The following is a 23306-nucleotide window of genomic DNA, read 5'->3' as shown; positions in this document are numbered from 1 at the left end:
TTTTAGCACCGGTGGATCTGTCCCTGTGGTCTATTGATTCATCAAGGATTGGGGTGCGAATTATAGTATGCATCCACACAGTGCGGGCACACACAGACATACCGACTGTCCGGCTCTTGGGTACGAACCCATGCACGAGTGAGCTGCATGCTTAGCTGTGTGCTGTGGAGTTCAGACCAGTTCAGAGCGCTGTGGTACCGCTCCAGCTTTTGGGAGGGGTTCGTCTGTCTCACAGTCATTTCCTGGATGGGAATATTATAGCACCACACGCATGAGAAACAAACCCCTTTCTTTTTACACACTGACTCCAGCCACTTTCATTTGCTTGCAACTCAATAGAGAAATCCCTGGGAAGTAGGTCTTCTTATTCAATAGCCTCGGTAATATGATTCCAACAACAACTTTATGCAACGCGGCCTCCTGTAGGCTCGAGGCGAGGCACGGAGTCGGTGGGCGCTCTCTTTATTTTGCAGGCTTACGTCTGCTGCACCTTTAACTTTTAAACTCCTTCACCCCTGTCGCTTTCTCTCAAGCGGGGCTGGGCGACACCTGTGCACCAACTGTACTGAATGGCAATAACAAAGAAGGCGGGGCACGGGCCCAGATGTGCTCTGGGAGTGTCTCCACTGGTGCGGCTTTGTTAGCATGTGGGTCTATACGTGTGCACGAATGTGTTCATGTACAAAGAGGAGGGACAGAAGAGGGGCTTTGCTTTCCAAGCCAAAGCATAATGAAAAGGAAGGAAAACAGGAAGAGGGAGAAATGCACAACAGCAGAGAGCAATTAGTAGACTAAGTGACGTGATGCATGTTTTCATGTTATGGACAGCAGCAGCACTGTTGTGGAGCTCCTGCTTCTTTAAATCTCAGTGTACCCCCAACTCCCAGACTGTCTGCTATACCTCCATTTTAGCCCTTCTTCGTCCCTCTCCAGTGATCGCACGTATACATGTAGGCACAAAGCTTGTGTTGTCTTTTCCTTGTGAGGCTCTGCCAACTTAATGGCAGCCCTGTGTTCTCCCTCCTCACATGGAGCGCCTGTTTTCTCTGAGTAACCCGCCGCCCCATGTCTCCTCCCACCATGGCTGGCAATATGACAAGGTCAATATGACAGTCTTTTCTCTCCCTCTCTCTTTTTCTACCTTTGTCTCCCACCCCTCTCCTTTTTTCTCTGTATTTCTGTGTTCTAGCTCAACTGGTGACAGGCTCCACCCTGCAGCTTTCATCTTTTTTTCCCTTTTTTTTTTTTTTGAAGCTCCATCCAAGAGTGGGAAGCAGGGAAAAAGAGAGCAGAGAGACAGATGCAAAGGGACAGATGGAGGGTGACTGAGATGGCGACAGACAGGGTTGAGCATAATGCTGTAAAATGGAACAGCACTAAACTCTCGATTTAAATTTGTTGACGCGTCCAAGTCGTGCAATCAGTTGGAGCTGAGCGTCAGAAAGATCTGGTGCCGATTCCTCCTCTCGTTTTGGCGAAACGAGAGATCGAACGGCGAAGAACCAAATAAATGTGTTGTGGAACAAACCGCACATCGGCAGCCTGAGAAAGAGTCTCAGTTAGAGCTGAAGGTCAAGAAAATAGCCATGCTCTTGCATCTGAATCAATGCCAACACTTTAGAATCAGATAAGGAATGGCAAAGTCAACTATGACTGACAGCACCGATTATTAAAGACACGAGCAAACAAAGAGCGAGTACGCGGCTTTCAGATGGCGACCATCAATAGTTAAGATGGCCACTGAAGCCAATTCACTTTTAGCGAGCAAATAAAAACAGTGAGGCTGTTTCACAGAAGCGTCTGAGGTCAGAATTAGTCTCAAAAAGCAGCCTCAAACTTAAAACATTCCCAAATTACATAAGGCTCCCTGGTAAGAGGGAAAAAAAGGGAAAACAACCACGGTACATATGAATTAAATTAGTGCTGGCAACATCTCCACAACACCACAGAGAAGGTACAAACACTAAGAGGCCAAACTTTCCCCCCCCCTCTAACTCTCTCTCTTTTACTGCATGTATAAGATGGAGAATGTCTTATGTAATGTACACGAAGCTGGGAGCTCATGGAAAGTGGGAGACAAAAAACGTAAGGGAAGGACGGAGGAAGAGAAGGGAATAGAAGCCGAGTTGAACGCGAGGAGGAAATGGCGTCTCAGGGAATTAGGGATGGAGGGGAAGAGGGTGGTAGGAGGGAGGGGGGTGAAGGGGGCAAAGTCTGGAAGCTAGCTGACAGGATTGGATATGCCCAGACAGAGAGCCAGGCCCAGGCCCAGACTTGAGAGCCTTATGTGAATCTTAGAAATGCCTCACCCATCTCTCTCCCTCACCCCCTTCTCTTAAAAAGAAAAAAAAAGAAACCCTCACAATTCCTCCCTTCCCAGTCCGATACTCCTCAGCCATACTCACGGGCAGAGCTCCTCCCTTTCTTTTCTCCTCAAACAAGCAAACACACAAAGTCAAACTGGACTGCACATACGACAGAATCCAGGGTGTTGACCGAGCAAGTAATAATAACATAAACCAGCTGCGGCTCCACTTCAACCACAATACTTTGGGTATATTACTGTACAACTGGCAGATCCCTTAACTCAGCTTTCTGATCCCTTAAAGGGTCAAACTAGATCTACTTTTACTTTCATTTGCAAGTTAAACAGTAACAATGAAGCTGGAAATGGACCAAAAGTACAAAAAGTAAAAAGGAAAGGAGAATAAAAGGGAAAAAAAGAGAGCGTCTTCCTCTAAAATCTCCCATGTCTTAGCTCTCTTTCTCTATCTTTCCTCATCAGCAGTGCCCTGCCCCAGACATGGTCTGCATATTGTCTGCAAGGCTTTGCGAGCTGAAATTCTCTCATGATAGAAATACTGAGCAGGGAGTGCAGAAGGCGCTTTAAAGAGAATGGGAAGAGGTAGGGCGGGGTGGTTGGAGTGAAGCACTGAGTTGTCTGTGTTTATTTTGGAAATGCAGGACTGCACACTTGCAGCAGAGGAACTGACCCTAAACTTCACCGATCCTCACAGAAAAAGCCAAACCCGAGCACTCATTTAGGATGTCCCACACAGGTGATTTAAGAAAAGGGTAGACCATATATCCCCTCGGGGCAGGGGGCTGAGGGGTAGTTTAACCCACCCTGGGGACACAGGAATGGTCTGCTCGAGGAGGAAGCAGTGAGGCCGTGAGGTGATTAGTGGTTACAGTTTAACTGGAGAAAAATGCACGGTGCGTGAGCCCCAGCCAGCCTGGGAGCAAAGCGGTATGCACTGGTCTTTTTCAGTTTTCAAACTGGAATGAGTCAAGTCACTGTATGCACTTTGTCTATTCTTAATGCATGGGTCCAAGAGTGTGACCCATACAGACACATCAGTCTGCAGCGCTCCAAAATATGTCTGTGTCATTCAGCAAGCACGTGGCAATGATTAAGAATAAAAGATTTGATTCGTCTGGAAGTGATTTACTATTATATACAAGTTTATCTACATTCAGGTATTGAGATTTACATACAATGTTCAGCTTGACGCTACAAGAGAGGACTTTACTAACCAGTGGATGATGCCAAAGTGGTTTTATCCACCCTTTATGTACAGTTAGTGGTAAGCAATTGAATGATTACATTGCCTTAGCGTTTTGGCAATAATTTAATTAATTAATGAAAACAGGCAACTCATTCATTGCGACTTATCTTCAAATAGGCACAGCTTTCTTAGAAATGTATCCAAAAACTGACCATCCTCTCTTCTCCGCCTAGCTTCAGTACAAAGACATTTCTTCTGGCACAACACTTGCATCTCCTCGATCACTGGTAACGAGCTTGAATGCACGACCCCGCCAAACGCGTTCGAGACGTGACATTTCCCTAATGCATGAAGCACGAGGCTGTTCATCTGATTAGCGTTAACTCTCTACAAATGCAAACCCCAGAAAGGACAGGCTCTGCCATGGGAAATCTCAAGTGCTGCAGCTCTTATCCCTGGGAAGATAAACGCAAGTGTGTATCAGGTGCCTTGTTTTCACTGCATGCTGCCTCATTCACTGACCACTGTAATCCTCCCTCCCCTGCTGCTGAGTTGCCTTTCAGCTCGCCTGTAATCCCTAGCAGCTACGGAGCCCCACTGTGATATTAATTCGAACACTCAACTTGGCTTTACCAAGCAGGTTTGTGCAACTTACATCCCACCCACTTACTGGTAGCAATCCTTGCCCTCCGCACAGTGTTTTTTCCCCTCTTAAGTAGCAAACATATTGTTGTGGTTTTACATGAAACTGTGAAAAAAAACCAACTTGCTTCTGCCACCTTTTAGACTTTAGATGAGGATTTCTTTGGCGGCAATGCAAAAAGCACAATGTAACAATCAAATCTATGGTGTCCATTTGTATTGGGCCTCGTTTAAGGTATTAAGCACAAGTGCACCCTGGGTTCCCACCATCTCTCTACCACAAACCTCGTGGTAATGCTGACGCAGGAGTACGCCTTTGAGTTCCACCTTTTCCACCATAAAACAGCTGCCGTTCCCTCACAGTTTGGACCAAAACTGAATGATGTCACGGTTGCGGTGCAATCTCAAGACACATGGAAAATTGAGGAGGGGGTGAATACCACACCCATGATCTGATTTTAGAGACTGGCACGGTGGACAGCCTTAATAGTACATATCCTCTGAGGAACCAACTACAGCAGCCAAAGGCTGTCAGACCTATAACTCTGGCTAGCACTCGGTGCAAGTTGTTGCTCCCAGCAGCAGTCCAGTTCCCTACATATGGCCAAGTATGAATTAAGGGAAGGAAAAGGAAATATACAGCAAGAAAATTACACACACACATCCTGTGAGCGTGGAATGCCACCACAAAGATGCACAGCTGGAGCTCTGTGGACATCTGGCTTTATGGTGGAGATGAGAGACTTTTCTCTGCAATGACTAAATGTTGTGGGAGAGAGTCGTTGCCTGAATAGCGATGGTGATAAATGCCTTTCCGTCTGACCACAGTCTTTCTCTCGGATGGATGTTATGGTTGACCTGCGGCTGAACTGATCATCAGCTGACTGGATAAACAATGCAGCCAGTGGGCTGTGGATGTGAGGAGCACCTGTGCTCACAGTTCTGAGAAGGTTTATGGATTACATAGTGGGGGCCTCAGGGAGGGAGCAAAAGGAGTCTCTCCCTGTGCAGAAAGCCTCTACGGCCTCTTTCGCTCCTTCCCCACATTCTTTGAGAGAGGTCCAGTGGGCCTGTGGCCAGACCTCCTCTCTCCACATGCTGCCTGTGTGACGGTTTTTCTCATGCACCAACACACTATATTGTTCACAGAACACCTCACAGTCACCTTGGAAATATACAGTCATCCAGCTCTTATCCCAGCCCCTGAGTGTGCCTCGTTCTGCTTGTGGCCTAATGCGTTTTAATGATCAGGCCTTATTACCCTCCAGCGTAGGCCTTGTTAGGTCTGCCTTGGCAGGGCAGAGCTCGGCTCTCTCTCTCTCCTGGCATCTTCTGGAACAATGGGACCAGGGGAGGCAGCCAATGGGGAGAAGGTCCATCCCAGGCCCAGTCCCAGTGTGCACACAATTAGGCTTAGGAACAGTGGAATTGCTTAATTGGAGGAAAATAGAGCTTTATCTAGGTTTCTCTGCCAGGGCTCATCCTTGCCCCCTTTGCTACATGCTTGGTCGCATCTAACTCAGAACTGGATGGAAAAAAATGACACAATGGCAGGCATATAAAAAGACCTAAAAGAGGTCTTAAGATCATAGTTATGGGCAAAATATTCCATTTAATCACAGCACATTTTATACCCAGTTGCAGCAAGATGAAAAGTTTAAGTGAGAAAATAAGTTTAAAAAAAAGAAGAAGTATTTTCTCATCTTCGTTATTTACCAATAACAAACATCACCGGTTTACGTATCACTCACAAGCATGGAGACGTTGAACTCTCTATCAGATGCGGTGGCAAACATCAGAGAGCTTCTATCAGGGAGGCTCTGTCTTGCACAACAGCTGGCTGAGCGGTGATGCATGCCTCTATATAGGGCGAGATTTGTGACACTGCTCTAAAAATGTCTCTCTCGGGGTCTGTGGAGGGGGATGCTGGATTAAGAACGGATGCAGACACGCGGAAAAGGTCGGTGACGCGGTTTGTGGGTGAATGGCACAAAACCCGGCGATGGCACGCTCGCCTCCACCGGCCTGTTGGCTGTGACAGAGCGGGGAGTCCTGGCTGCAGGATTTTCGGCGCACCGCTGGAGAGAGTCCCCGAAAATAGGTCACTGCCCTGTTTGAACTCGCGCAAATTTTCCTCACAAAGCAGGAGCGCACTCACACCAGCGTGACCACGCAAGACAAGTGGGCACAACACACAGAACTGACGTCTCAGATAGGGTTGCCTTTGGCTTACCTTGAAGCGAGAATGCCGTGGATGTGGTCGAGATATCTCCGGCTTGGTCCCGATCTCTGCTGTGCAAACTTCGCACGCAAAGTCCCGTGGCTCTAACGGCGTCTGTGTCAAGAAGACCCCTCGTCAGTTTGTTGCTTTTTCTACGTTAAAAACGAAATAAACAGCTGTCATGTCTTGGGAAAATAGAACTAGGTGTCTGGAGAGGCGGTCCGTTTGCAGACCATTGTCAGGATTATTTCTAAGCATTGAAAAGCAAACATAAGCCTTAAAACGCAGCGTGTGTGACAGCTGCTCGTTTAAATAAAGGCTTGTCTACGAGGATGACAGCCTTGTCTGTGGTCGTGGGGTGATATTTTGCATGTTATCCCGACACTGGAAACCCGTCAAAAAAGTGCAAACACCCAGAGATCCTTAGCCTGAACTGTTCCCGCTGAGGAAAAAACAACGAAGACCACTTGCTTGTGCTGTGCATCAAAAGCGCATAGGTGATTTCTTCCTAAATTCAAAGCGCATCGCTTAATGGCAACGCTGGTCAAGTACAGGGGTTCCTATGGGTGGTCTTGCTTCTCCAAAGAGGGGGCGGGGGTGAAGGGGTGGGAGGGCACCAAGTGGTGGTGGTGGATAGGATAGATAGGGCGGGTTGGCGACGGGATGTGGGGTAGAGGGAGAGGATCGTCTCTAGCTTCTTCGGTGATTTTCCAGATGCAGAGGTAGGGCTGTTTTTGGTTTCTTTTCGCGCAGTGATCCCCGTGTGCCTTCTGCCTGATTTTTTTCTCTCTCCTCCCTCTCCGCACTCGGGGAGACGCTGAGTGCTGATGGAAGTCTCCCCCACGACCGTCTGACGCGCACAGACAGCCGCCCGGAGCCCAGCCAGCCCGTCAGGACCAGCCCAGAGTCTGCCAGCTCAGCGCATGCTTACTGCTCCGCCCATCCACCATAGGCAGTCCCAGGCTCCTCTCCAAACTAACCCTCTCTCTCCGTGTCCTCACGGTCATCTCTCCGCCCCTGCTCCCCGCCAACAACAGGCCATCGCGCAGGGTGACACCTCTCTTGTTTACAGTTTAAAATGTTCTCTTCTTCTTCAGTTTTGTCTCTTTGCTCGTATTAGCCACTAACTCAGCCCCGACAGGCTGCTCCGAAAAGACGGAAAACGCCGTTACGTAATTTAAAAGTTCAGTCTCGAGAAGAGCAGGCGATCCTTCTGCAAGACAAACGCACATTTTCACCACACGAGCCAAAACATCCCGTACTTGGCTCGTACACTGCACTGTCGTTAGAAATGTCAGTAATTATAAGGATGCATTACTGTAGCGGTAATTAGACAAAGCTGGTTATAGCAAATGCAGTCTGTGAGGTAATTAACAGACAGATTATCCTTTTTAAAAGCTTAGCTGTGAGCACCATTTTTACCTTAAAGTGTTTATTTTTTTAATTTCATATTTTGATAATCAATGAATCAGTAAACAGAACAGGATTTGCTGCCCCCTCTCCCTTTTTTGTTGTTGGTACACTGTCGCCATAAGTTGTAAGAAAAACACATCAAACATATTTTAAACCTTTATTTGTTTATTTATTTACAAACTTTTCAGTTGCTGCATCTACAGTAGAAATTCACTACATTGCCTAGTTTGTCATATTTGGCTGAATCCTCATATAATTTAGTGCATTCTTCGGGACAAAAGAAAGAAGAAAACAAAACAAAAACAACCCCCTCTTGTTTTTGTCATTTGGATGGAAATTACACACCAATATTATGATTTGAGCACATAAACAGTGTGAAAATGTCACCAACTGAGCAATTTCACCTTCTGGAACAGTTCCCTGGGCCATTTACTCCTCTTTGAGGTTTCACATAACCCATTTGTTTCTCACAGTAATGGTAAGACTACAATTACACGGTTGAATTTGGGAAACAAAATGTCAGCGTGTTAGATTTTAAAATTTAAATGTCAAAAAAAGAGAAGTGATTGCTTGTCTTGTATTTTGTGGTATCAGCACGTTACAGACAAAGCCAGTGGCACCACAGTGATAGTGTGTGTGTTTGGAATGTAAATAAAGGGTAACCTGGAGTGATGTGGCCAATGCCGAGCTGTAAGTTACTGTAATATATTAGGATTAAAAGCCTTTTATTGTCATTATAAATGTATAAGTCAGATGCAAAGAAAAAATTAATATCATACAATAATTTGTACAGTAAATGTAAAAAAAGTGGTACATAACAACATTACTAAATAACCAATGTAGATAAAAGGGATCTAAGAGGTAATGTGTCATTTCCAAGGTGCAAATATTTTGCTGTATATGTATCAGTGTGTACACCACTGTTTTCTGGTCTTATAGGCTTTTATATATGTTCTAACTTTTAAAGGAATTCACGTTTGTAAAATAACTAGCAGCACAGATACCAACTCAAACAGAAGTCTCTGTCATAATCAATGCAACTTTTTTTTCTAACTTTTTTTCCTGATAGGTTTCTGTCCGGCCCATCTTGTGCCATCTAATGTGTGAGGTGTGCAATATGGCAGTGACTCGCCCTGGGTTTTCCTTTTACAACCACCAGGGGGCGTAAAGTTACCGGGTGGAAGGTGAAATAGCCTCCGGAGCCTTACATTTACTGCGAGAAAGTAAAAAATAAAAACAGTAATCTAACACTTCTATTAAAAATAAATAAAATGAATAATAAATAAATAAATAATGGGACTGAATGGAGTATTTGTACCATCAGTGTTGTAAAACATTAAAACTCCATCTAGCCTATCTTCATGTTATTGGAAAGTAATAAGCGGGGGCCTAAATAATAATGTCTGTGGAGTTTAAATCGTCTGCTATATCTGGAGGCATTACGATCTGATTCGGGATTCATGAACAAATGAATATTCCAGATAATATAAAGATGATTCAATGATGATGATGATTCAATATTCAAAGATGAACAATGTAGGCTTTATGAATGAAAGGTAAAGAGGGGGTTTGTTTCTTGGAAGCATTTGTAATTTGGTGAAACGGTGCTAAGACGCACTTGTCCAGAAGAGGGCTGCTTTAAAAATCACTGCCACGGTTTCCAGCACTGATCTCCCACAGATGTATTCCTCTATTCTCCTGTAAACGCCCGACAGCGTGCAGCCGCACCTGTGGGTAATTACTAAAAATGCGCCATCGTGAAAAGATATAAAGCTGCTGCTGCTGCGGCGGCTCAAAATTCCGGATCAAATCCACTGCTCCCGTCCTGTGACTTCACTCCATGCATGCGCCATATAGCCTCTGTTTAACAGATTAGATCAGGTTACTGTAATTTAGCCTCCCGTGCTTCCACTGTGGGTCTGTCACACCCAAAATGGTGAACAACATTAACATTCAGTGTGTGTGTGTGTGTGTGTGTGTGTGTCCCTAAAAGCCCTCCCCGGTGCGCTGTTGCTGTGCAGCGTTGCCAGCTCGTCAGCTGATCCCTCTTGTTCCCTTATCGCAGCTGTTGGATTGTCCACCCCTGTAGTAGTCCCGCTCTTTATTTGCTCATGAGCCCGAGCTGTCACGGTACACTGACATTTGGGTTATAAAATAAGAATTTAAAATAATGTTGTTGTTGTTTTGTTTTTTTTAAGCCTATTTATGTTGAAATCATAGCCCCTCTCTACATAAAGTATATTTAAACCGATTCAAGCCATGTGACGGGAAACCATTAATGATTCAGCCCAGCTCTGTGACGGCAGATCTGATCACAGATCAGCTGTAAATGCCCCCCCCAGGTTTAAACATTTCAAGCTCCCTCCGCGGCTCTCCACATGTGTCGGTGTATTTCTGCGCTAAATAGTCCTTTGTTTACGCGCAGTCCTCCCCCCCCCCCCCCCTCTCTCTCTCTCTCTGCGGAAGGAGGCTTTTGGTAGTGCAGTGTGTGACTCCTACCAGCTGTTTCCCGCCTTGAAAGCCATCCGATCAGCTGCGCACACACACACAGACACACACACGGTCATGCAGAGGGAGAAAGCAAAGGGGAGGGAGAAAGAGAGAGAGAGGTAGAGCGCCACACACAACGAGGGAACCCCATCAGCTGGAAGTCGAGTAACATTACAACTCTCAGCAGCCTCAAAGTACTACATTACACGGACGAGGCATTCATATCTCCTCTGTGGATTTAACCCGCATCGGATCACGGGGGATTTTTACCCACTAACGTCATCATTTTTCCCTTTTTATACCACGGAGACTGTTTGCTGCTTTTCTTTTTTTCCCCTTAAAAAACTGCTGGTGGTGGGGAGGGGGGGCACCAAACTGGCGAGAGGCGAGCATGGAGTATTTCATGGTACCAACTCAGAAGGTGCCCTCCTTGCAACATTTCAGGAAAACGGAGAAAGAAGTGATTGGTGGTCTTTGTAGGTGTGTATGCCACGCGCGTTTCACCCGACATGCTGTGCCTGTTATTATTTTTATTGTTATTATTATTATTATCACCGTCATCATCACTATTATCACCATCAAGTCATCTGCTGAGAGCACCGCGCACTTAGCGATGTCGGTTTTGGGCAACACGCTTGGTCTGATGTGTTATTGTGTACACGACCCTCTCACGCGGAGCTGCGGGCATTAATTAACATCAAACGGCGAGATCAAGGGGCGACCGAGCACGCGGGGGGCTCCCGCTGTGTCCACGGTTCCTCTGCGTGCTTTTATTTTGCATCTTTGACTGCGAAATCGATGTATTTTGTGGCTAACAAACATAAACCACGTGGTTCCGTGCACACCACGCTGCTACTCGCTCAGCGCATCCCCGACCTATTTGTGCTTAAATAATCCCTCACCCGTGGCCTATGTGTACTTAAATTTACACGAGAAAGGGAAAGTTGAGCTAGCGGGCGTCGCGGTGTGTGAAGGGGTCTATTTTCGCCTCGCACATTCGTGGGGGTTGACGATTTCGCTCGCAGGGAGCCGAAGTTTATTGTGGGTAGTGCGGCCATGCTTGTGGCTTGTGCAAAAAAGTGATGGAGGTGGGGGGAGTGGATGAGAGAGGGGGTGAGAGGGTCTGGCGTTTGTTTCCTGTTTATGGCGCCCTGTTTTCATTCACTCCAAACGTTAAAAAAGCACTGCTGTTGTCTTATTCGCCCCTGTTTTAGGCGGCGGTGGTTTAAATGGCGTTTCTGCGCTTCCCGTTGACGCTATCGAGCCGCCTCCACTGCGTCGTTTCATCCCGCACCTCTGCCATGCTGCCTGCCGCATTGTTGTAATGGCGGAGGACACGAAAGTCTGCTCGGAGCGCGAAGGTGGTGTCGGGCACTGTGAGGACGGAGGAAGTGTGTTTGGGGGACGTTAAAATACGTTTCCCGTTGGATTTGTTCGGTAAAAGGAGACATTTGGCTTTTCGCGGGGAGGCAGGAAAATTAAAAGTGGCGTTATTAATAAGGGGGTGTGTGTATGTCGCGGAAGGCCCGTCGATACGTCCGCAGCCCTGTTTGAAGAAGGAGGCGGAGGGATCTGCGACTGTTGCTCCTGCTGCTGGTAGTGACATGGGCAGTCTGGGAAATGTAGTCCGCTTTTCTGCGGGGAATTGGTGCACCGCAAGGAAAGCCGGAACTTTACCCAGACAAACTTTAAATGCTTTTACAATTTAAAATAAAGCGGAAATTGGCACATTTTTTCTTTAAACTTTGACTCCGTGAGCACACTCTAAAGTCCTTATCACTCAAATATAACTTAATAAAAACCAGAATGACTAAAATTTGTATCAGTTCTTGTTGTAAAGTCACATTTATTCAGCAATAAAATACACAGTTCGTTATTAATTAGCTTTTTTAAATCCCTGGATCTGTAAAATATAACAGTTTTTAAAAAAATGATGATCACTGTTATAGTTTTATTGTTACATTTTATCTGCACAACAGTTTTAAAACTCATGTCCAGGTTGTTATATTTGAGACATTTTGGCAGTCTTGCTGGAAAAGCAACTTGTGATTATTAATGTATTTGTAGAACTCGTAGAATTTGAAGACAAAGTTAGAAAGGCAAGGTTGAGATGGTTTGGGCATGTGCAGAGGAAGAATAGTGGATACGTTGGAGATGAAAGATGGACCTCCCAGTTGAGCAGATTGCATACAGAGGGTTGGAGTGACAAGAGAGGTTGCTAAGGGTTGGATGTGATGGAGGCAATCGAAAAATGATGTTGAAGATATTTGTGGAACCATATTTCAATTTGATCAGTTTTAATCAGCCTGTTGGTTGAGCTTTGTTTAGTTTCTTGGGTAATAATTTAAGCCTAAACTCACTCTAATTCAGGCTCTAAAGTGGCCTGCGTTTGTAAAGTTCAGGCTCAGTTGGTCATGTTTTGGCAGTGGATCTGTTTGTTGGATGTGCTGCTGCAGTGCTACACGTGTGTGTGTGTGTGCGTGTCTGTGTATACACACATAGACACTGCTTTTCTAATCTGCGTCTGCACAATTGTTCCCAATGTTTGCACTAAGGCAGCTGAGTCAGTACAGATAAGAGCTTGGTTTCAGAGAGGGTCCCATAGATAGTGTTTGATACTGAGGATGTTAGAGGAAATTCACTTAGAATTCCCCCTCAAACTGAATTTAACCATGTGGAATGCACTGATTCACAGTTTAAATATTGGAATGTTCATAATAAACTATATGCTGCTGCAACATTGACATATCTTCTAACACGTGCTAACAATTCAAATAAACAGAACTTGTGATCTTTCATAGGTTTGTAACAATTTCAGTTATTAGCAATGATACATGTAGTTGCTAGTGAGCTGAAAGGACAAAGCCGCTGTAAATACCTGTGTAATCACAGGAACGGGCCAGTCATTTCTGCTCTTTGGTGGTGATATAAATACACACTTTAAAGAGTCAGCTCACATAAAAACAAAACAAACAAAAAAAACAGTTGATGTCAAAGGGAGCAAATGCTGTCAGCTTTTTGCTTTTCCTCCTGTGTCCAGATAATTTCTTATGTAATGCAGTTCTGGTATATGTAAACTTAACTCAGCTGCAGGTTTACTGCATTGGTGAAGAGTGGAGCAAACTGTGCCTTGGCATAAACTGTTTTTATTGGAACTATTTCTTGGGTATAAAGTAGTTCCAACAAAAACCATCAGGAGAGGCTTGCCTGTGCTTGCAATTAGTTTACTAACTTGACCACTAATAATTTCCCCACACTAAACCTTGAGATGTTTTTGAAGTGAAATGACGGAAAGTGCTAACGGAAGTACGAGAAGAAAGAGCAAATTGAGGAAATCTGGGCTGACCAAAAAAAAAAGATTTGATTAGCATTCGCAGCAACAAGTTTACTTGTGGCCACTGAGTGTGCCATCAGCACCATATTAGTAAATGTTTTTTGTTTTAACACAGATTGGTTTATTTTTAAGTCTTCTTAAACTGTACATTTTCCCTAATAGCTTTCCTGCCTCTCCCTTCTTCCCCTAGCCTGGCCAACATTCCTCTGACCCCAGAAACAGCCCGGGACCAAGAGAGGCGAATCCGTAGAGAGATCGCCAACAGCAACGAGCGTCGGCGTATGCAGAGCATCAATGCTGGATTCCAGTCACTTAAAACACTCATCCCACACAGCGATGGAGAGAAACTCAGCAAGGTGGGTCATAAACAGTGATTTAAATTAGATGATGAGTTAGCTGGAGCTGGAAGGGTCTGAACTTGCTTTCATAACCAAACTGTAATGTTGTTCTTCAGGCTGCCATCCTGCAACAGACGGCAGAGTACATTTTTACTTTGGAGCAGGAGAAGACACGTTTATTGCAGCAGAACAGTCAGCTCAAACGAATCATACAGGTAAACCAGTGCGCTGCCCATGCAGACTGTTTGCAAAGGAGTTAGCTGTCTTTTCACTATCATCAATCTTAGCATTCATCTAAAGCACATCTCACATTTCTGTTTGCGCTCTCTAGGAGTTAAGTGGTTCCTCCCCCAAGAGGAGGCGTGCAGAGGAGAAAGATGAAGGGATTGGCTCACCAGACATCCTGGAGGAGGAGAAAACCGAGGACTTAAGAAGGGAGATGATCGAGTTGAGACAGCAGCTGGAGAAAGAACGTTCAGCCAGGATGAATCTAGAAGAACAGGTGACGACAATAACGCAGTTTCAAGAGTTTGAAATTCCACCGACTGCTGTGGTTTGAACTTTTCAGAAATATTATCCTATTTTTTGCATCTTAGATGCGGTCCATGGATGCCCAGTTGTACCCAGAGAAGCTGAAGGCAATCACCCAGCAGTTCCAGGAGCAGCAGGCCCAACCGCAGAGCCTTGTCCGTCTGCAGCAGCACAAACAGCTGGAGAGGGACCTCACTCCAGCCCACAGCCCACAGGTTGAAACATCTGCATATCACTGACTGATATACTTTAAAGATGTATGCTTTTTACTGATATAGAAAAATCCCCTCTGTTTCAGTGTTTCAATAAAACCTAATGAATTTAAACCGTTTTTGACACAGAGGATTAGTAAATCAAATCAAGAGTAAAAATCTGGCCTTTTAGACAAATTTTTAGCTTTGAGGTAAATATTTTTGGATTTGTCGATGGAATGATAGGATAAAAAATTTAGACCTTTTGTCGTCATTGTTCAGCTCAGCGTTTCCTTTCCCCCTCTGTTCATCCTTTTAACATATACAGAGGCCATGTGCAGCAAGCTCTTGAATTTGACACACAAAAAAGTGTTTATTTTTGGCTCATTAGCCTAAACTCATCAGCTGGCAGGCACCAGATTTCCCCCCCTTCCCCCTCCCTAGCATGTAAATTTTTTATGGACTTTGAGTCAATTATGTCAAAGTGTGTTGCGTTTTCTAAAAATACACACACACACACACACACACACATACGCAGCTAGACTAGTCTCAGAGTCTACCGTAGATTTCACAAAGACATGTGGACAAGGACATGACAGTCCTGTCCATGTCCACAGTTAGAGCTGTCAGCAGCTCAGACAGATTTACAGTGTGTTAAATGAGCCGCTCACACGTCTTTCTGCCGGTGCCGTCTCCAGCCCTGATAGCTGCAGCGTCCTGTTACTGCAGGCTTACCCTAACTGAACATGATGCCAAATCAATCATCGCCTGATGTCTGCCCTATCCGCTCCTTGTGGCAGCTGGGCTTTTGCAGTAAAAGATGATTGACGCCCTTTACATTAGTCATATGACACTTTGTGACTCCATAAGCAGAGCTGTGTAATGTAACCTCAAGTCAATATCAGTATGAATTTGCAGAATTGCAGCAACACTGAATTACCCCGGGGGGGGGGGAAGCTAATTCAGGTGTGATTTACTGTATTGTTACCATCATGACTACTGAACAGTCTAGGACTGCATTGCATGACTCATTTTAATATTGCATTTTAACTTGTTATCATGTTAACATCTCAAAAAAAATTGTGATAGGGTCATGTTTAGCACTATGCAGCATCTTCTCTTTTTTTAACAGTCCATAAACATCTGGGAACTGAGGTGATCAGGGGCTAGACTTCTGGGAAAGAATGTTGTCCTATTTTTGTTTGATATAAGAATTTAGCTGCTCAGTAGTCCTATCTCTTCTTTGTCATAGTTTTCATTTCATAATGTCAATTGAGCTCAATTTAGGGTTTTTATATAAAGCACTAAATCACAACAGTCCCCACAAGTCACTTTATACTGTAGGGTAAAGACTCTATAGTATTCGAAAGAAACAATCAAACATACCTCTATGAGCAAGCTCCAAGAAGTTGAACTTAATTCTTCTCAGTATTAATTTTATGTTTTTATAAAATGCTGCAGGCAAGCGTAGATGTTAGGTGATTGAAATGTGAACTATGCGCCAACTTCATCACTACTTGATCAACAAAAAACAAGTGTAAACAATCTGCATTACTTTTGCAAAACACTTGTCACTTGTCTCCTTATGTGTGGAAAGTTCTCACCTGCAAGAGAAGAATACAAATCCAGCAGTGATACTGAGTTGAAGCGCTCTGCCAGTAGTGAATTAGACTGCAGGTCAATGAGTTCAAGCTCAACATCACTGGATCCATTATTCAAACTGCAAGTGAAGGGAGCTGAAATCATGTGCATTTCACTCTCAAGTGTTTTGAAGTCTTCAAATCACCTTGAAAACTCATTATGCAGGGCTCCTAACATGGACAAGTACCAGCTGAGGGGATCAGCTGATGGTATGGCTTCTTTCACTGTTGACATGTAAGTGAGAATGGTGTTCCCAAATCGGCTTGAAAGAAACTGCAACTTTCTTATGAAACCTTTTTATGAAGCTTTACATTTCATGTGCAAATTGGCCCTGTCTTGCAGTTTGGTATTTAGTTCATTCATTAGTGCAGTCATATAAATAACAAATGTAAGACTGTATTCCGTTCTCCTGAAGAGCGCTCTGAATTATCCTTGCCTTTCTTCACATAAAACTCTTAAATTTTTACTCTCAAGTGCGACACTCTTACCCAAGCTGAGCCACCTGACAGCTGTGTGGTAGCCTATGTCACCATTTTCAGTCTCGCGTCCCTCCAAAAGTCTAACAAACGGTGCTCTTGCCCACATCAAGTTAAATATTTCAACAATGATATGGTTAATTTTTAGCACCTACTTACACAACACCTCCTGGTGTATAATACAATGCAGAGATACCTATTTCAGTTCTGGGATCATTTCAGTCCCTTTTTCTTGCATCCACTTCAGAAGGCTGACATTTTCCCTGTCAGATTAGATTTTTTTTACTCGGGGTATGCTAGCACAGCACAGTCCACAAAACACTCTTTTATAAACTCCCCAAGAGAAATTGGCTTAATGTTTTTTTATGATTTGATGAGACTCTTCCATCCCTAGATCTGTAAAGCCTGGTAAAAGGTCTTTGTCGTTTTGTAGCTTTTTTTTTTTAGCAAAGGTTCAACTGTCTGTTCCCACTCTGCATAGGTTCTTGTATTTCTCTAATGAAGAGCTAAAAAATTTCAAAGTTTTTCTAACTTTTAATTGAGCTTTGGCCGAAAGAGGACTGCAGTCTTTCACTATTATGTTCACATGTGCCTCTTTTTTGAGTGAATGAGCTTCAACATGCATTTCTGGTTAGCATCGTAAACCGTTCACAGACAGTGATTTCTGGAAGTGTTTCTGACCCCATGCAGTGATTTCCATGACAAAATCACATCTGTTTTTAATGCACTGCTGCCCAGGAGCCTGAATATTACAAGTGTTCAGTATTGATTTTTGGGCTTGTCTTCTTTGCGCACAGAGATTTCTCCAGAATCTCAGAATTTTTTGATCATATTTTGTACTGTAGATGATGAAATATTCAAAGTCTTTTTCAGTTTAACATTGAGGAACATTTTTTTGATGATTTTGCAGTTTTCTGCAGATTGGTGATCCTCTGCAAAGACTCTGACCCTCTAACATGCTCTTTAATATACTCAGTCATACTACTGACCTGCTGCAAATGAACCTAATTATTTTAAAATGCTCCTCCAAGTTTTCTTTTTTATAAAACCACTTACTTTTATTATTGCTCCTGTCCCAACTTTTTTGAGGTAGTTTTTGCCATGAAAATCAAAATGACCTTAATTGTCTCAGTTTATTAAACAACTGATATGATATATTCTCTTCTCCTTTGCATTTTACACAGGATCCTAACTTATTTGGAGTTGGGGTTGTATTTTTGTATTACTGCTAACGTTATTTACAAATTTAATATATGTTAATAGTAAACGGTGCAGGTTAAAAATGTGCCTTCAGTGCACTGAGGTTGCAGAAGTGATGACATGAGAATAATAAACGGTGATTGCACCTTTCTACCAGGTGTTGGCCCCTGCTACTCCCCCAGCCCCTACACACCACGCTACAGTCATTGTTCCTGCACCTGTCCAGACTCCTCAGTCCCACCATGTTACTGTGGTAGCCATGGGCCCAGCATCAGTTATCAACACAGTTTCCACATCTCGACAGAACCTGGATACCATCGTTCAGGTAAGGCACAAAATCCTGCCTCATATCCCACCACTAGAGGGGGGTGTTGTCGCTGACATCTGTTGCCTCTGTGTTTCCCTCAGGCAATCCAGCACATCGAGGGCACCCAGGGGAAGGGTGGCGCCGGGGAAGAAGAGCAGAGGAGGGCGGTCATCGTCACTTCAGGACGTGTCCTCTCTGACGCGGCAGGCTCAGACACAGCCTCAAACAGCGACGGGCCGGACGACTGTTCACTGCCTTGAGTTCATCCCTGACGTCTTACGTACCATACACTCACATGCACGCACACACCTACACACAAGCCCCAAGCGGAGCAGGGCTACAGGAGCCTACAAACTCACAGCGCTGTTGTTCGGTGGAAAAGTCTGCTAGTTAGATTGAAGCACTTGTTTTGTTTTCTTAATCAATACACGTCATGTTGTACCGTGATAGGCAGCCCTTATGGTTTACACTTAGACACTCACACATGCAGCCTCTTCTGTTTTTTTTCCTTTCCTCTGCTTATGTCTAGCGCCGATCCTTCATTCACTCACTTACACAAGCTTTCTTCGTTAAACTATAGAAAGACAAATAGAGCGACTACTTCACTGACTATAAATGCTCTGTTTTACTGGATACTAGAACTTTCGAATGTCAACTAAACATTTCCATTAACTACCAGGACTGTTATCTCTCTGTGCGCCCCTGAAGTCGAAAAAGGAGACAAAGTCAATGAAGAGCCCATTGGTGTGGCGTCAAAACCCCCGCACCAGAGCAATTTTTTTTCCCGCCCCTAAGCTGAACATCCTTTAAACCTTCCTCGGTTCCCGATCCAACTGAGCTGTATGGAGAGACACTGTGAGGAAAAAAAAGACTGTCCTAAAGTTCCACCTTTTAGGCTTTGTGTTGAGAGAATGTGTTATTTTACTTTTGTGAAGTCGACCTTTTCATGCTGTGTTTTTCTTAAGAGTCCTCTAACAACAGGTTGATGAGAATTTCAAAGCTGTTTTTCATGGCTGACTGGTGCTCACAGGAAATGAAGCGAAGCTCGAAAAGAGAGTGCACTTACTGGTTCAAAACGCTATTTTATTTTTCTTCTCATGTTGTTTGTTTGTTGCCATTTTTGCTGGGCTGGGATCCCAGTAAACCCACATATCTTGACCCACATGACTTATTCTGTTTACTCGTGGTCTGACCAAAAAAAAAGTTTTTAAATTTCTTTTTTTAAATTTCACATTTCCTGACATCTTCCCTTTCTGAGTTTAAAAACACATGGCTTTTAAAATAAGCTACTCTTTGGGCCCCTGTCGAGTAACTGTCACATATGTGTCTCTTTTAGTGTTTTGAATCAGCGAGGCTTAGCGGTGCTCCGGACTCTGGTAGTCTGCAGCAGACCCGCTTTTGCCTTGAAATTCTTGCACGTGCAAATATAACTTGAATACAATCACTTGTTTGCTCGATCTTAAGAGCTTGTTCTATTTAGCCCCTTCCAGTGTAGTTTGCTTGTTTGTTTTTTTGTTTGTTTGTTTTGGGATATGTATCAAAGCAGAATATGCTTAAAATATGAGGAAAATGCCCAGTCTATATGCATTTCTTTATATTGAATATTTATCCTTTAGTGCGTTTTCTGTAAAATGTACCATGTTTTTTTGTTTTTGTTTTGTTTTTTTTGTTTTTTTGTTTTTTTTTTTGTACACATTTCTGCTTACATTTTTATTTGTTCTGTTGCCGGGAACTCTTGGTTGACGGACAGATTGACAAAGACATGTAGCGGAGAGAGGCTGCAGCATGCCTTACTAATAGCAGGTGCAGGGAGGCACTGTGAAGCCAGCCTTAACACAGCCCTGGGGTTGAGGGAAGTTTTATTTTTTTATTATTATTATTTTTTCTCTTACCTGCGTCATTTGGTAGCCGCTGGAACCCCTTTTTGTTTCGAGCTATCAGATCAATCCAGCTGGTTTGTGTTGGAATACTGTATATTCCCAGTCATACTTTGTTTTTATTTTACTATGCTTTTTTAAAAACAGGTTGCATTCATATGGTCCTGAAAGAGTATTCAAAATGCGATTTCTGGTTACTAGTAGATTTTATTATATTTTAGCCCCTTAAAGCCAGTTGATTGGCAAAAATATATATACACACAAATATATATATATATATATATATATATATATGTATATATATATAGCCACAAAGAGACGTCAGCATTCCATAAATGTCCTTTAACAGTTCATTTTTCAGAAGATTAGTTGCATCTTTGACGCATCCCTCCTCACCCCTTGCGTCAGTGCATAGATGGAGCTTCGAACCGCTGCACAGATAAATCGCGGAATTGCCCTTTAAAGAAAAAACTATTGATGTCAGCTGCACTGCAATAAGCAGAATTAAATGATGGGTTGTTTGCGAGTGCTTCTCTTGATAGGAAAGGGGATTCCTGGATATGGAAAAAGTTTGCATGCTCTTCTGTTTGTGGAGCTTGCTTTCCTTATTTTTTGCCGTCTGTTTGCATTTGATCACTTTCCCCTAAATCCCAGACATTGTTTATTTCCATCTACGTTTTACGCTCTGGGTCGAGTGTTAGGAAGCATACGCGGACATATCAGGTGGTCGGAGAAGTGGGGTTGGCTTTGAGGGGGTTCCACTAAATAGGGTCAAGATTACAAAGCACTTACTGTACTATATAGGAGTTTGCTTCTTTCTTGTTTTTTGTTTGTTTGTTTTTTTTATATGAAGGAGCATCTCCTCATTTGAAGCTCTTGAAGTTGAGTAAAAACCGCACAGCTGTGTATCCCCCCTTTCCCTCCATGTCCAGTCCTCCTACATCTTGTCCTGTCACATTCTTTTGCAGTTTTTATGCTGTCTTTGTTTATCTGTTGACAAGTCTGAGCTCTCTTCTCATTTTTCCGCTTGTTCTCCTTCCTCTACCCATTTTTTTTATTTTTTATTTTTTTTGTTAGACCCATCAATGGATATGGTCAACAAGAAGCTATTTTTTTTTTTTTTTTTTAAAGAGAAACGTTTTGGGGATAAAGAGGCTCGTGCCTTTGTAAAGACAGAATAATAAAGTTTGTACTTTGTTTTGTAAACACTGGGCTTTCTGTGTGTCTTTTCTGTTTCTCTGGTAACAGTTATTCTAACACAAATAGTGACATAACCAGCTGAATTTGATTCATTTCCAGTTCTGTTTGGCTGTTACTCAAGCAGTCGAGTTGATGCACAAGTGTCTGTTCCTGATTGGTGGATGGGCTGTTCAAGCCTCCCTCCCTCCCCTGCTCAGTTGCTCATGGCTAAATTAAGACTGACCACCTTCTCTGTAACAGTTAAAATTTACACCAGGGACGGTAGACTGCATCTCCCGTTGTCATCCTGTCTCTTGCCTCTTGTTCACACGCTCGCACATCTTGTAGAGATACTGCTGGTTTTGGTGTCTGGGGTCAGCTGTTCGTGTCATATCAGGATGTTCTCAGTCATTTAGTTAATAACCAAAATCAGGAACGTCTACAACAAAAGTTGAATGTGGTATTTATTTCAAATGTCATTGACACGTTGAGAGCATGGGTACACCCTAGATCAGGGGTGTCAAACATAAGGCCTGGGGGCCAGAATCAGTCCGGCAAAGTCTCCAATTCAGTCCCACCTGCTGTGGAAAATGTGACGGGCATAAATTTTGCTGTTTTCTGTGGTCCCCTGCTCACCCACTGAGCCTAACTGACACCCATATTAAGAAACAGAAGACTTGGATTAGGTGACTCTTTCTCACTTATTGTTTAGATATGAAAGTTGCTGTATAATTTCTCATATTATAAAGTCTGTAAATGTCCTCATACTCTCCTCCTGTGCCTCAGGTCACCAGCTAGACTTCCTCAGACTCCTCTGATGGCATCATCATCCTCCCAGATTGCTTTGACAAGCTGGTTTCGGCCAAGCCAAAAGTAAAACAGGAGGAAGAGGAGGGTTTCCAGCACGAACTTGTGCAGGGATGCCCTCCGAGAGAGAGGCTCCTATTTTCTGGACCCCAGCTTCTCCCATCAGCCTCCTTTAATCACCAAAAAGTCCAAAGGGAGAAGCTTTATAAATGAGCTTAGGTTATAAATGCTTTGGTGTGAGAAATTAGTGCAATCTGTTACCAAGCAAATACAGCGTCAGTATCTGCGATACTAAGTACCGGTACTTTTCACTAATACAGACACTTTATGTAAGGGAGAGCGACGTGCTCAATCTGCATACTTTTTAATCACGACTAAAGATGCAATTTTTATGATTGTGAATTAGTTAACACAACAAAACACACCTTCCACAGTTTTTCTAATGGAGTATAAAACTGAAAATTAAAACTGCTTAAGGGCTAAAAATGTTCTGAAAAGCCAGCACACATGTATCATGGTGTTATAAAGCTATCTGGATACTTTGGGGGGTTACGGGGTCAAAGCCCAGTAAAAAGAACAAGAAGCGCATATTTAAGATTTCTTGCATACTGTTATTTCAGACATTGAGATGTGGAATGTGCACAAAACTGTCCAAACAGATCACCTTTCAGATGCAGGCAGGGTTTTCTTTACTGCTTTTCAGGTGACACCTGCACGGCAGTTCGAGGGTTTTAGAGACAAGTTGTGTTTTTTGTGGTTTTAGAGCAGTTAGAATGGAAAACATCCGCGCCACCTATCATCATCTTTGCCAACCTGCATTTCTACTCATTCTGATTTAACCGTCAACTGCAAGCTAGAAAATGTCTTCAAACTGTTACTTAAATGACTTATTTAGGGTGAGAAGAAATAAAAGCATAAGGAATGAATAAAGGAGGAGTCGAGAGCATGGGTAGAGGAGGGAGAGGTAAAAATTAAAGAGTTGGACAAAAGATGAAGGAGGAGAAGGCTACACTTGTCCAAGCTTAACTTCTTTTAGGAAAAACTTGAAACGCGCTTTTTCTCTTCAGAGTTCCTGCAGAATTTATCCCATGCTTGAAGGTTTTTCATCTCAGCGATCATATCTGAATTCTGATCAAGTATCTTACACCGT

The 23306-nt window shown here is 43.5% G+C and overlaps 2 protein-coding genes across 4 annotated transcripts in view; one reads left to right on the top strand and one right to left on the bottom strand.

Moving 5' to 3' along the window:
• glis2b (GLIS family zinc finger 2b) overlaps positions 1–6985 on the bottom strand; it is a 31826-nt gene extending 24841 nt beyond the window's left edge. For both annotated transcript variants that reach the window (XM_012921418.5, XM_076883205.1), the window contains exon 1: positions 6385–6985. The gene's annotated coding sequence lies outside the window, so the exon portion shown is untranslated. The remainder of the gene's footprint in view (positions 1–6384) is intronic.
• A 312-nt stretch (positions 6986–7297) lies between these two features.
• On the top strand, positions 7298–21376 carry tfap4 (transcription factor AP-4 (activating enhancer binding protein 4)). 2 transcript variants are annotated; one of them, XM_076883206.1, is made up of 7 exons: positions 7298–7422; positions 13800–13965; positions 14064–14162; positions 14279–14449; positions 14544–14693; positions 18144–18311; positions 18395–21376. In XM_076883206.1, exons 2-7 carry the CDS (start codon positions 13891–13893, stop codon positions 18551–18553), a joined length of 822 nt encoding a protein of 273 aa, XP_076739321.1. In that variant the 5' UTR covers positions 7298–7422; positions 13800–13890; the 3' UTR covers positions 18554–21376. The 2 variants fall into 2 exon arrangements, with proteins under 2 accessions (XP_076739321.1, XP_004559429.1); XM_004559372.5 differs by lacking the exon at positions 7298–7422 and adding an exon at positions 10309–10755.
• The last annotated feature ends 1930 nt before the right edge of the window (positions 21377–23306 follow it).

Source organism: Maylandia zebra, linkage group LG4 (assembly GCF_041146795.1).
Source record: "Maylandia zebra isolate NMK-2024a linkage group LG4, Mzebra_GT3a, whole genome shotgun sequence".
NCBI lineage: Eukaryota > Metazoa > Chordata > Actinopteri > Cichliformes > Cichlidae > Maylandia > Maylandia zebra.
This window is presented reverse-complemented; position numbering and strand designations above follow the sequence as displayed.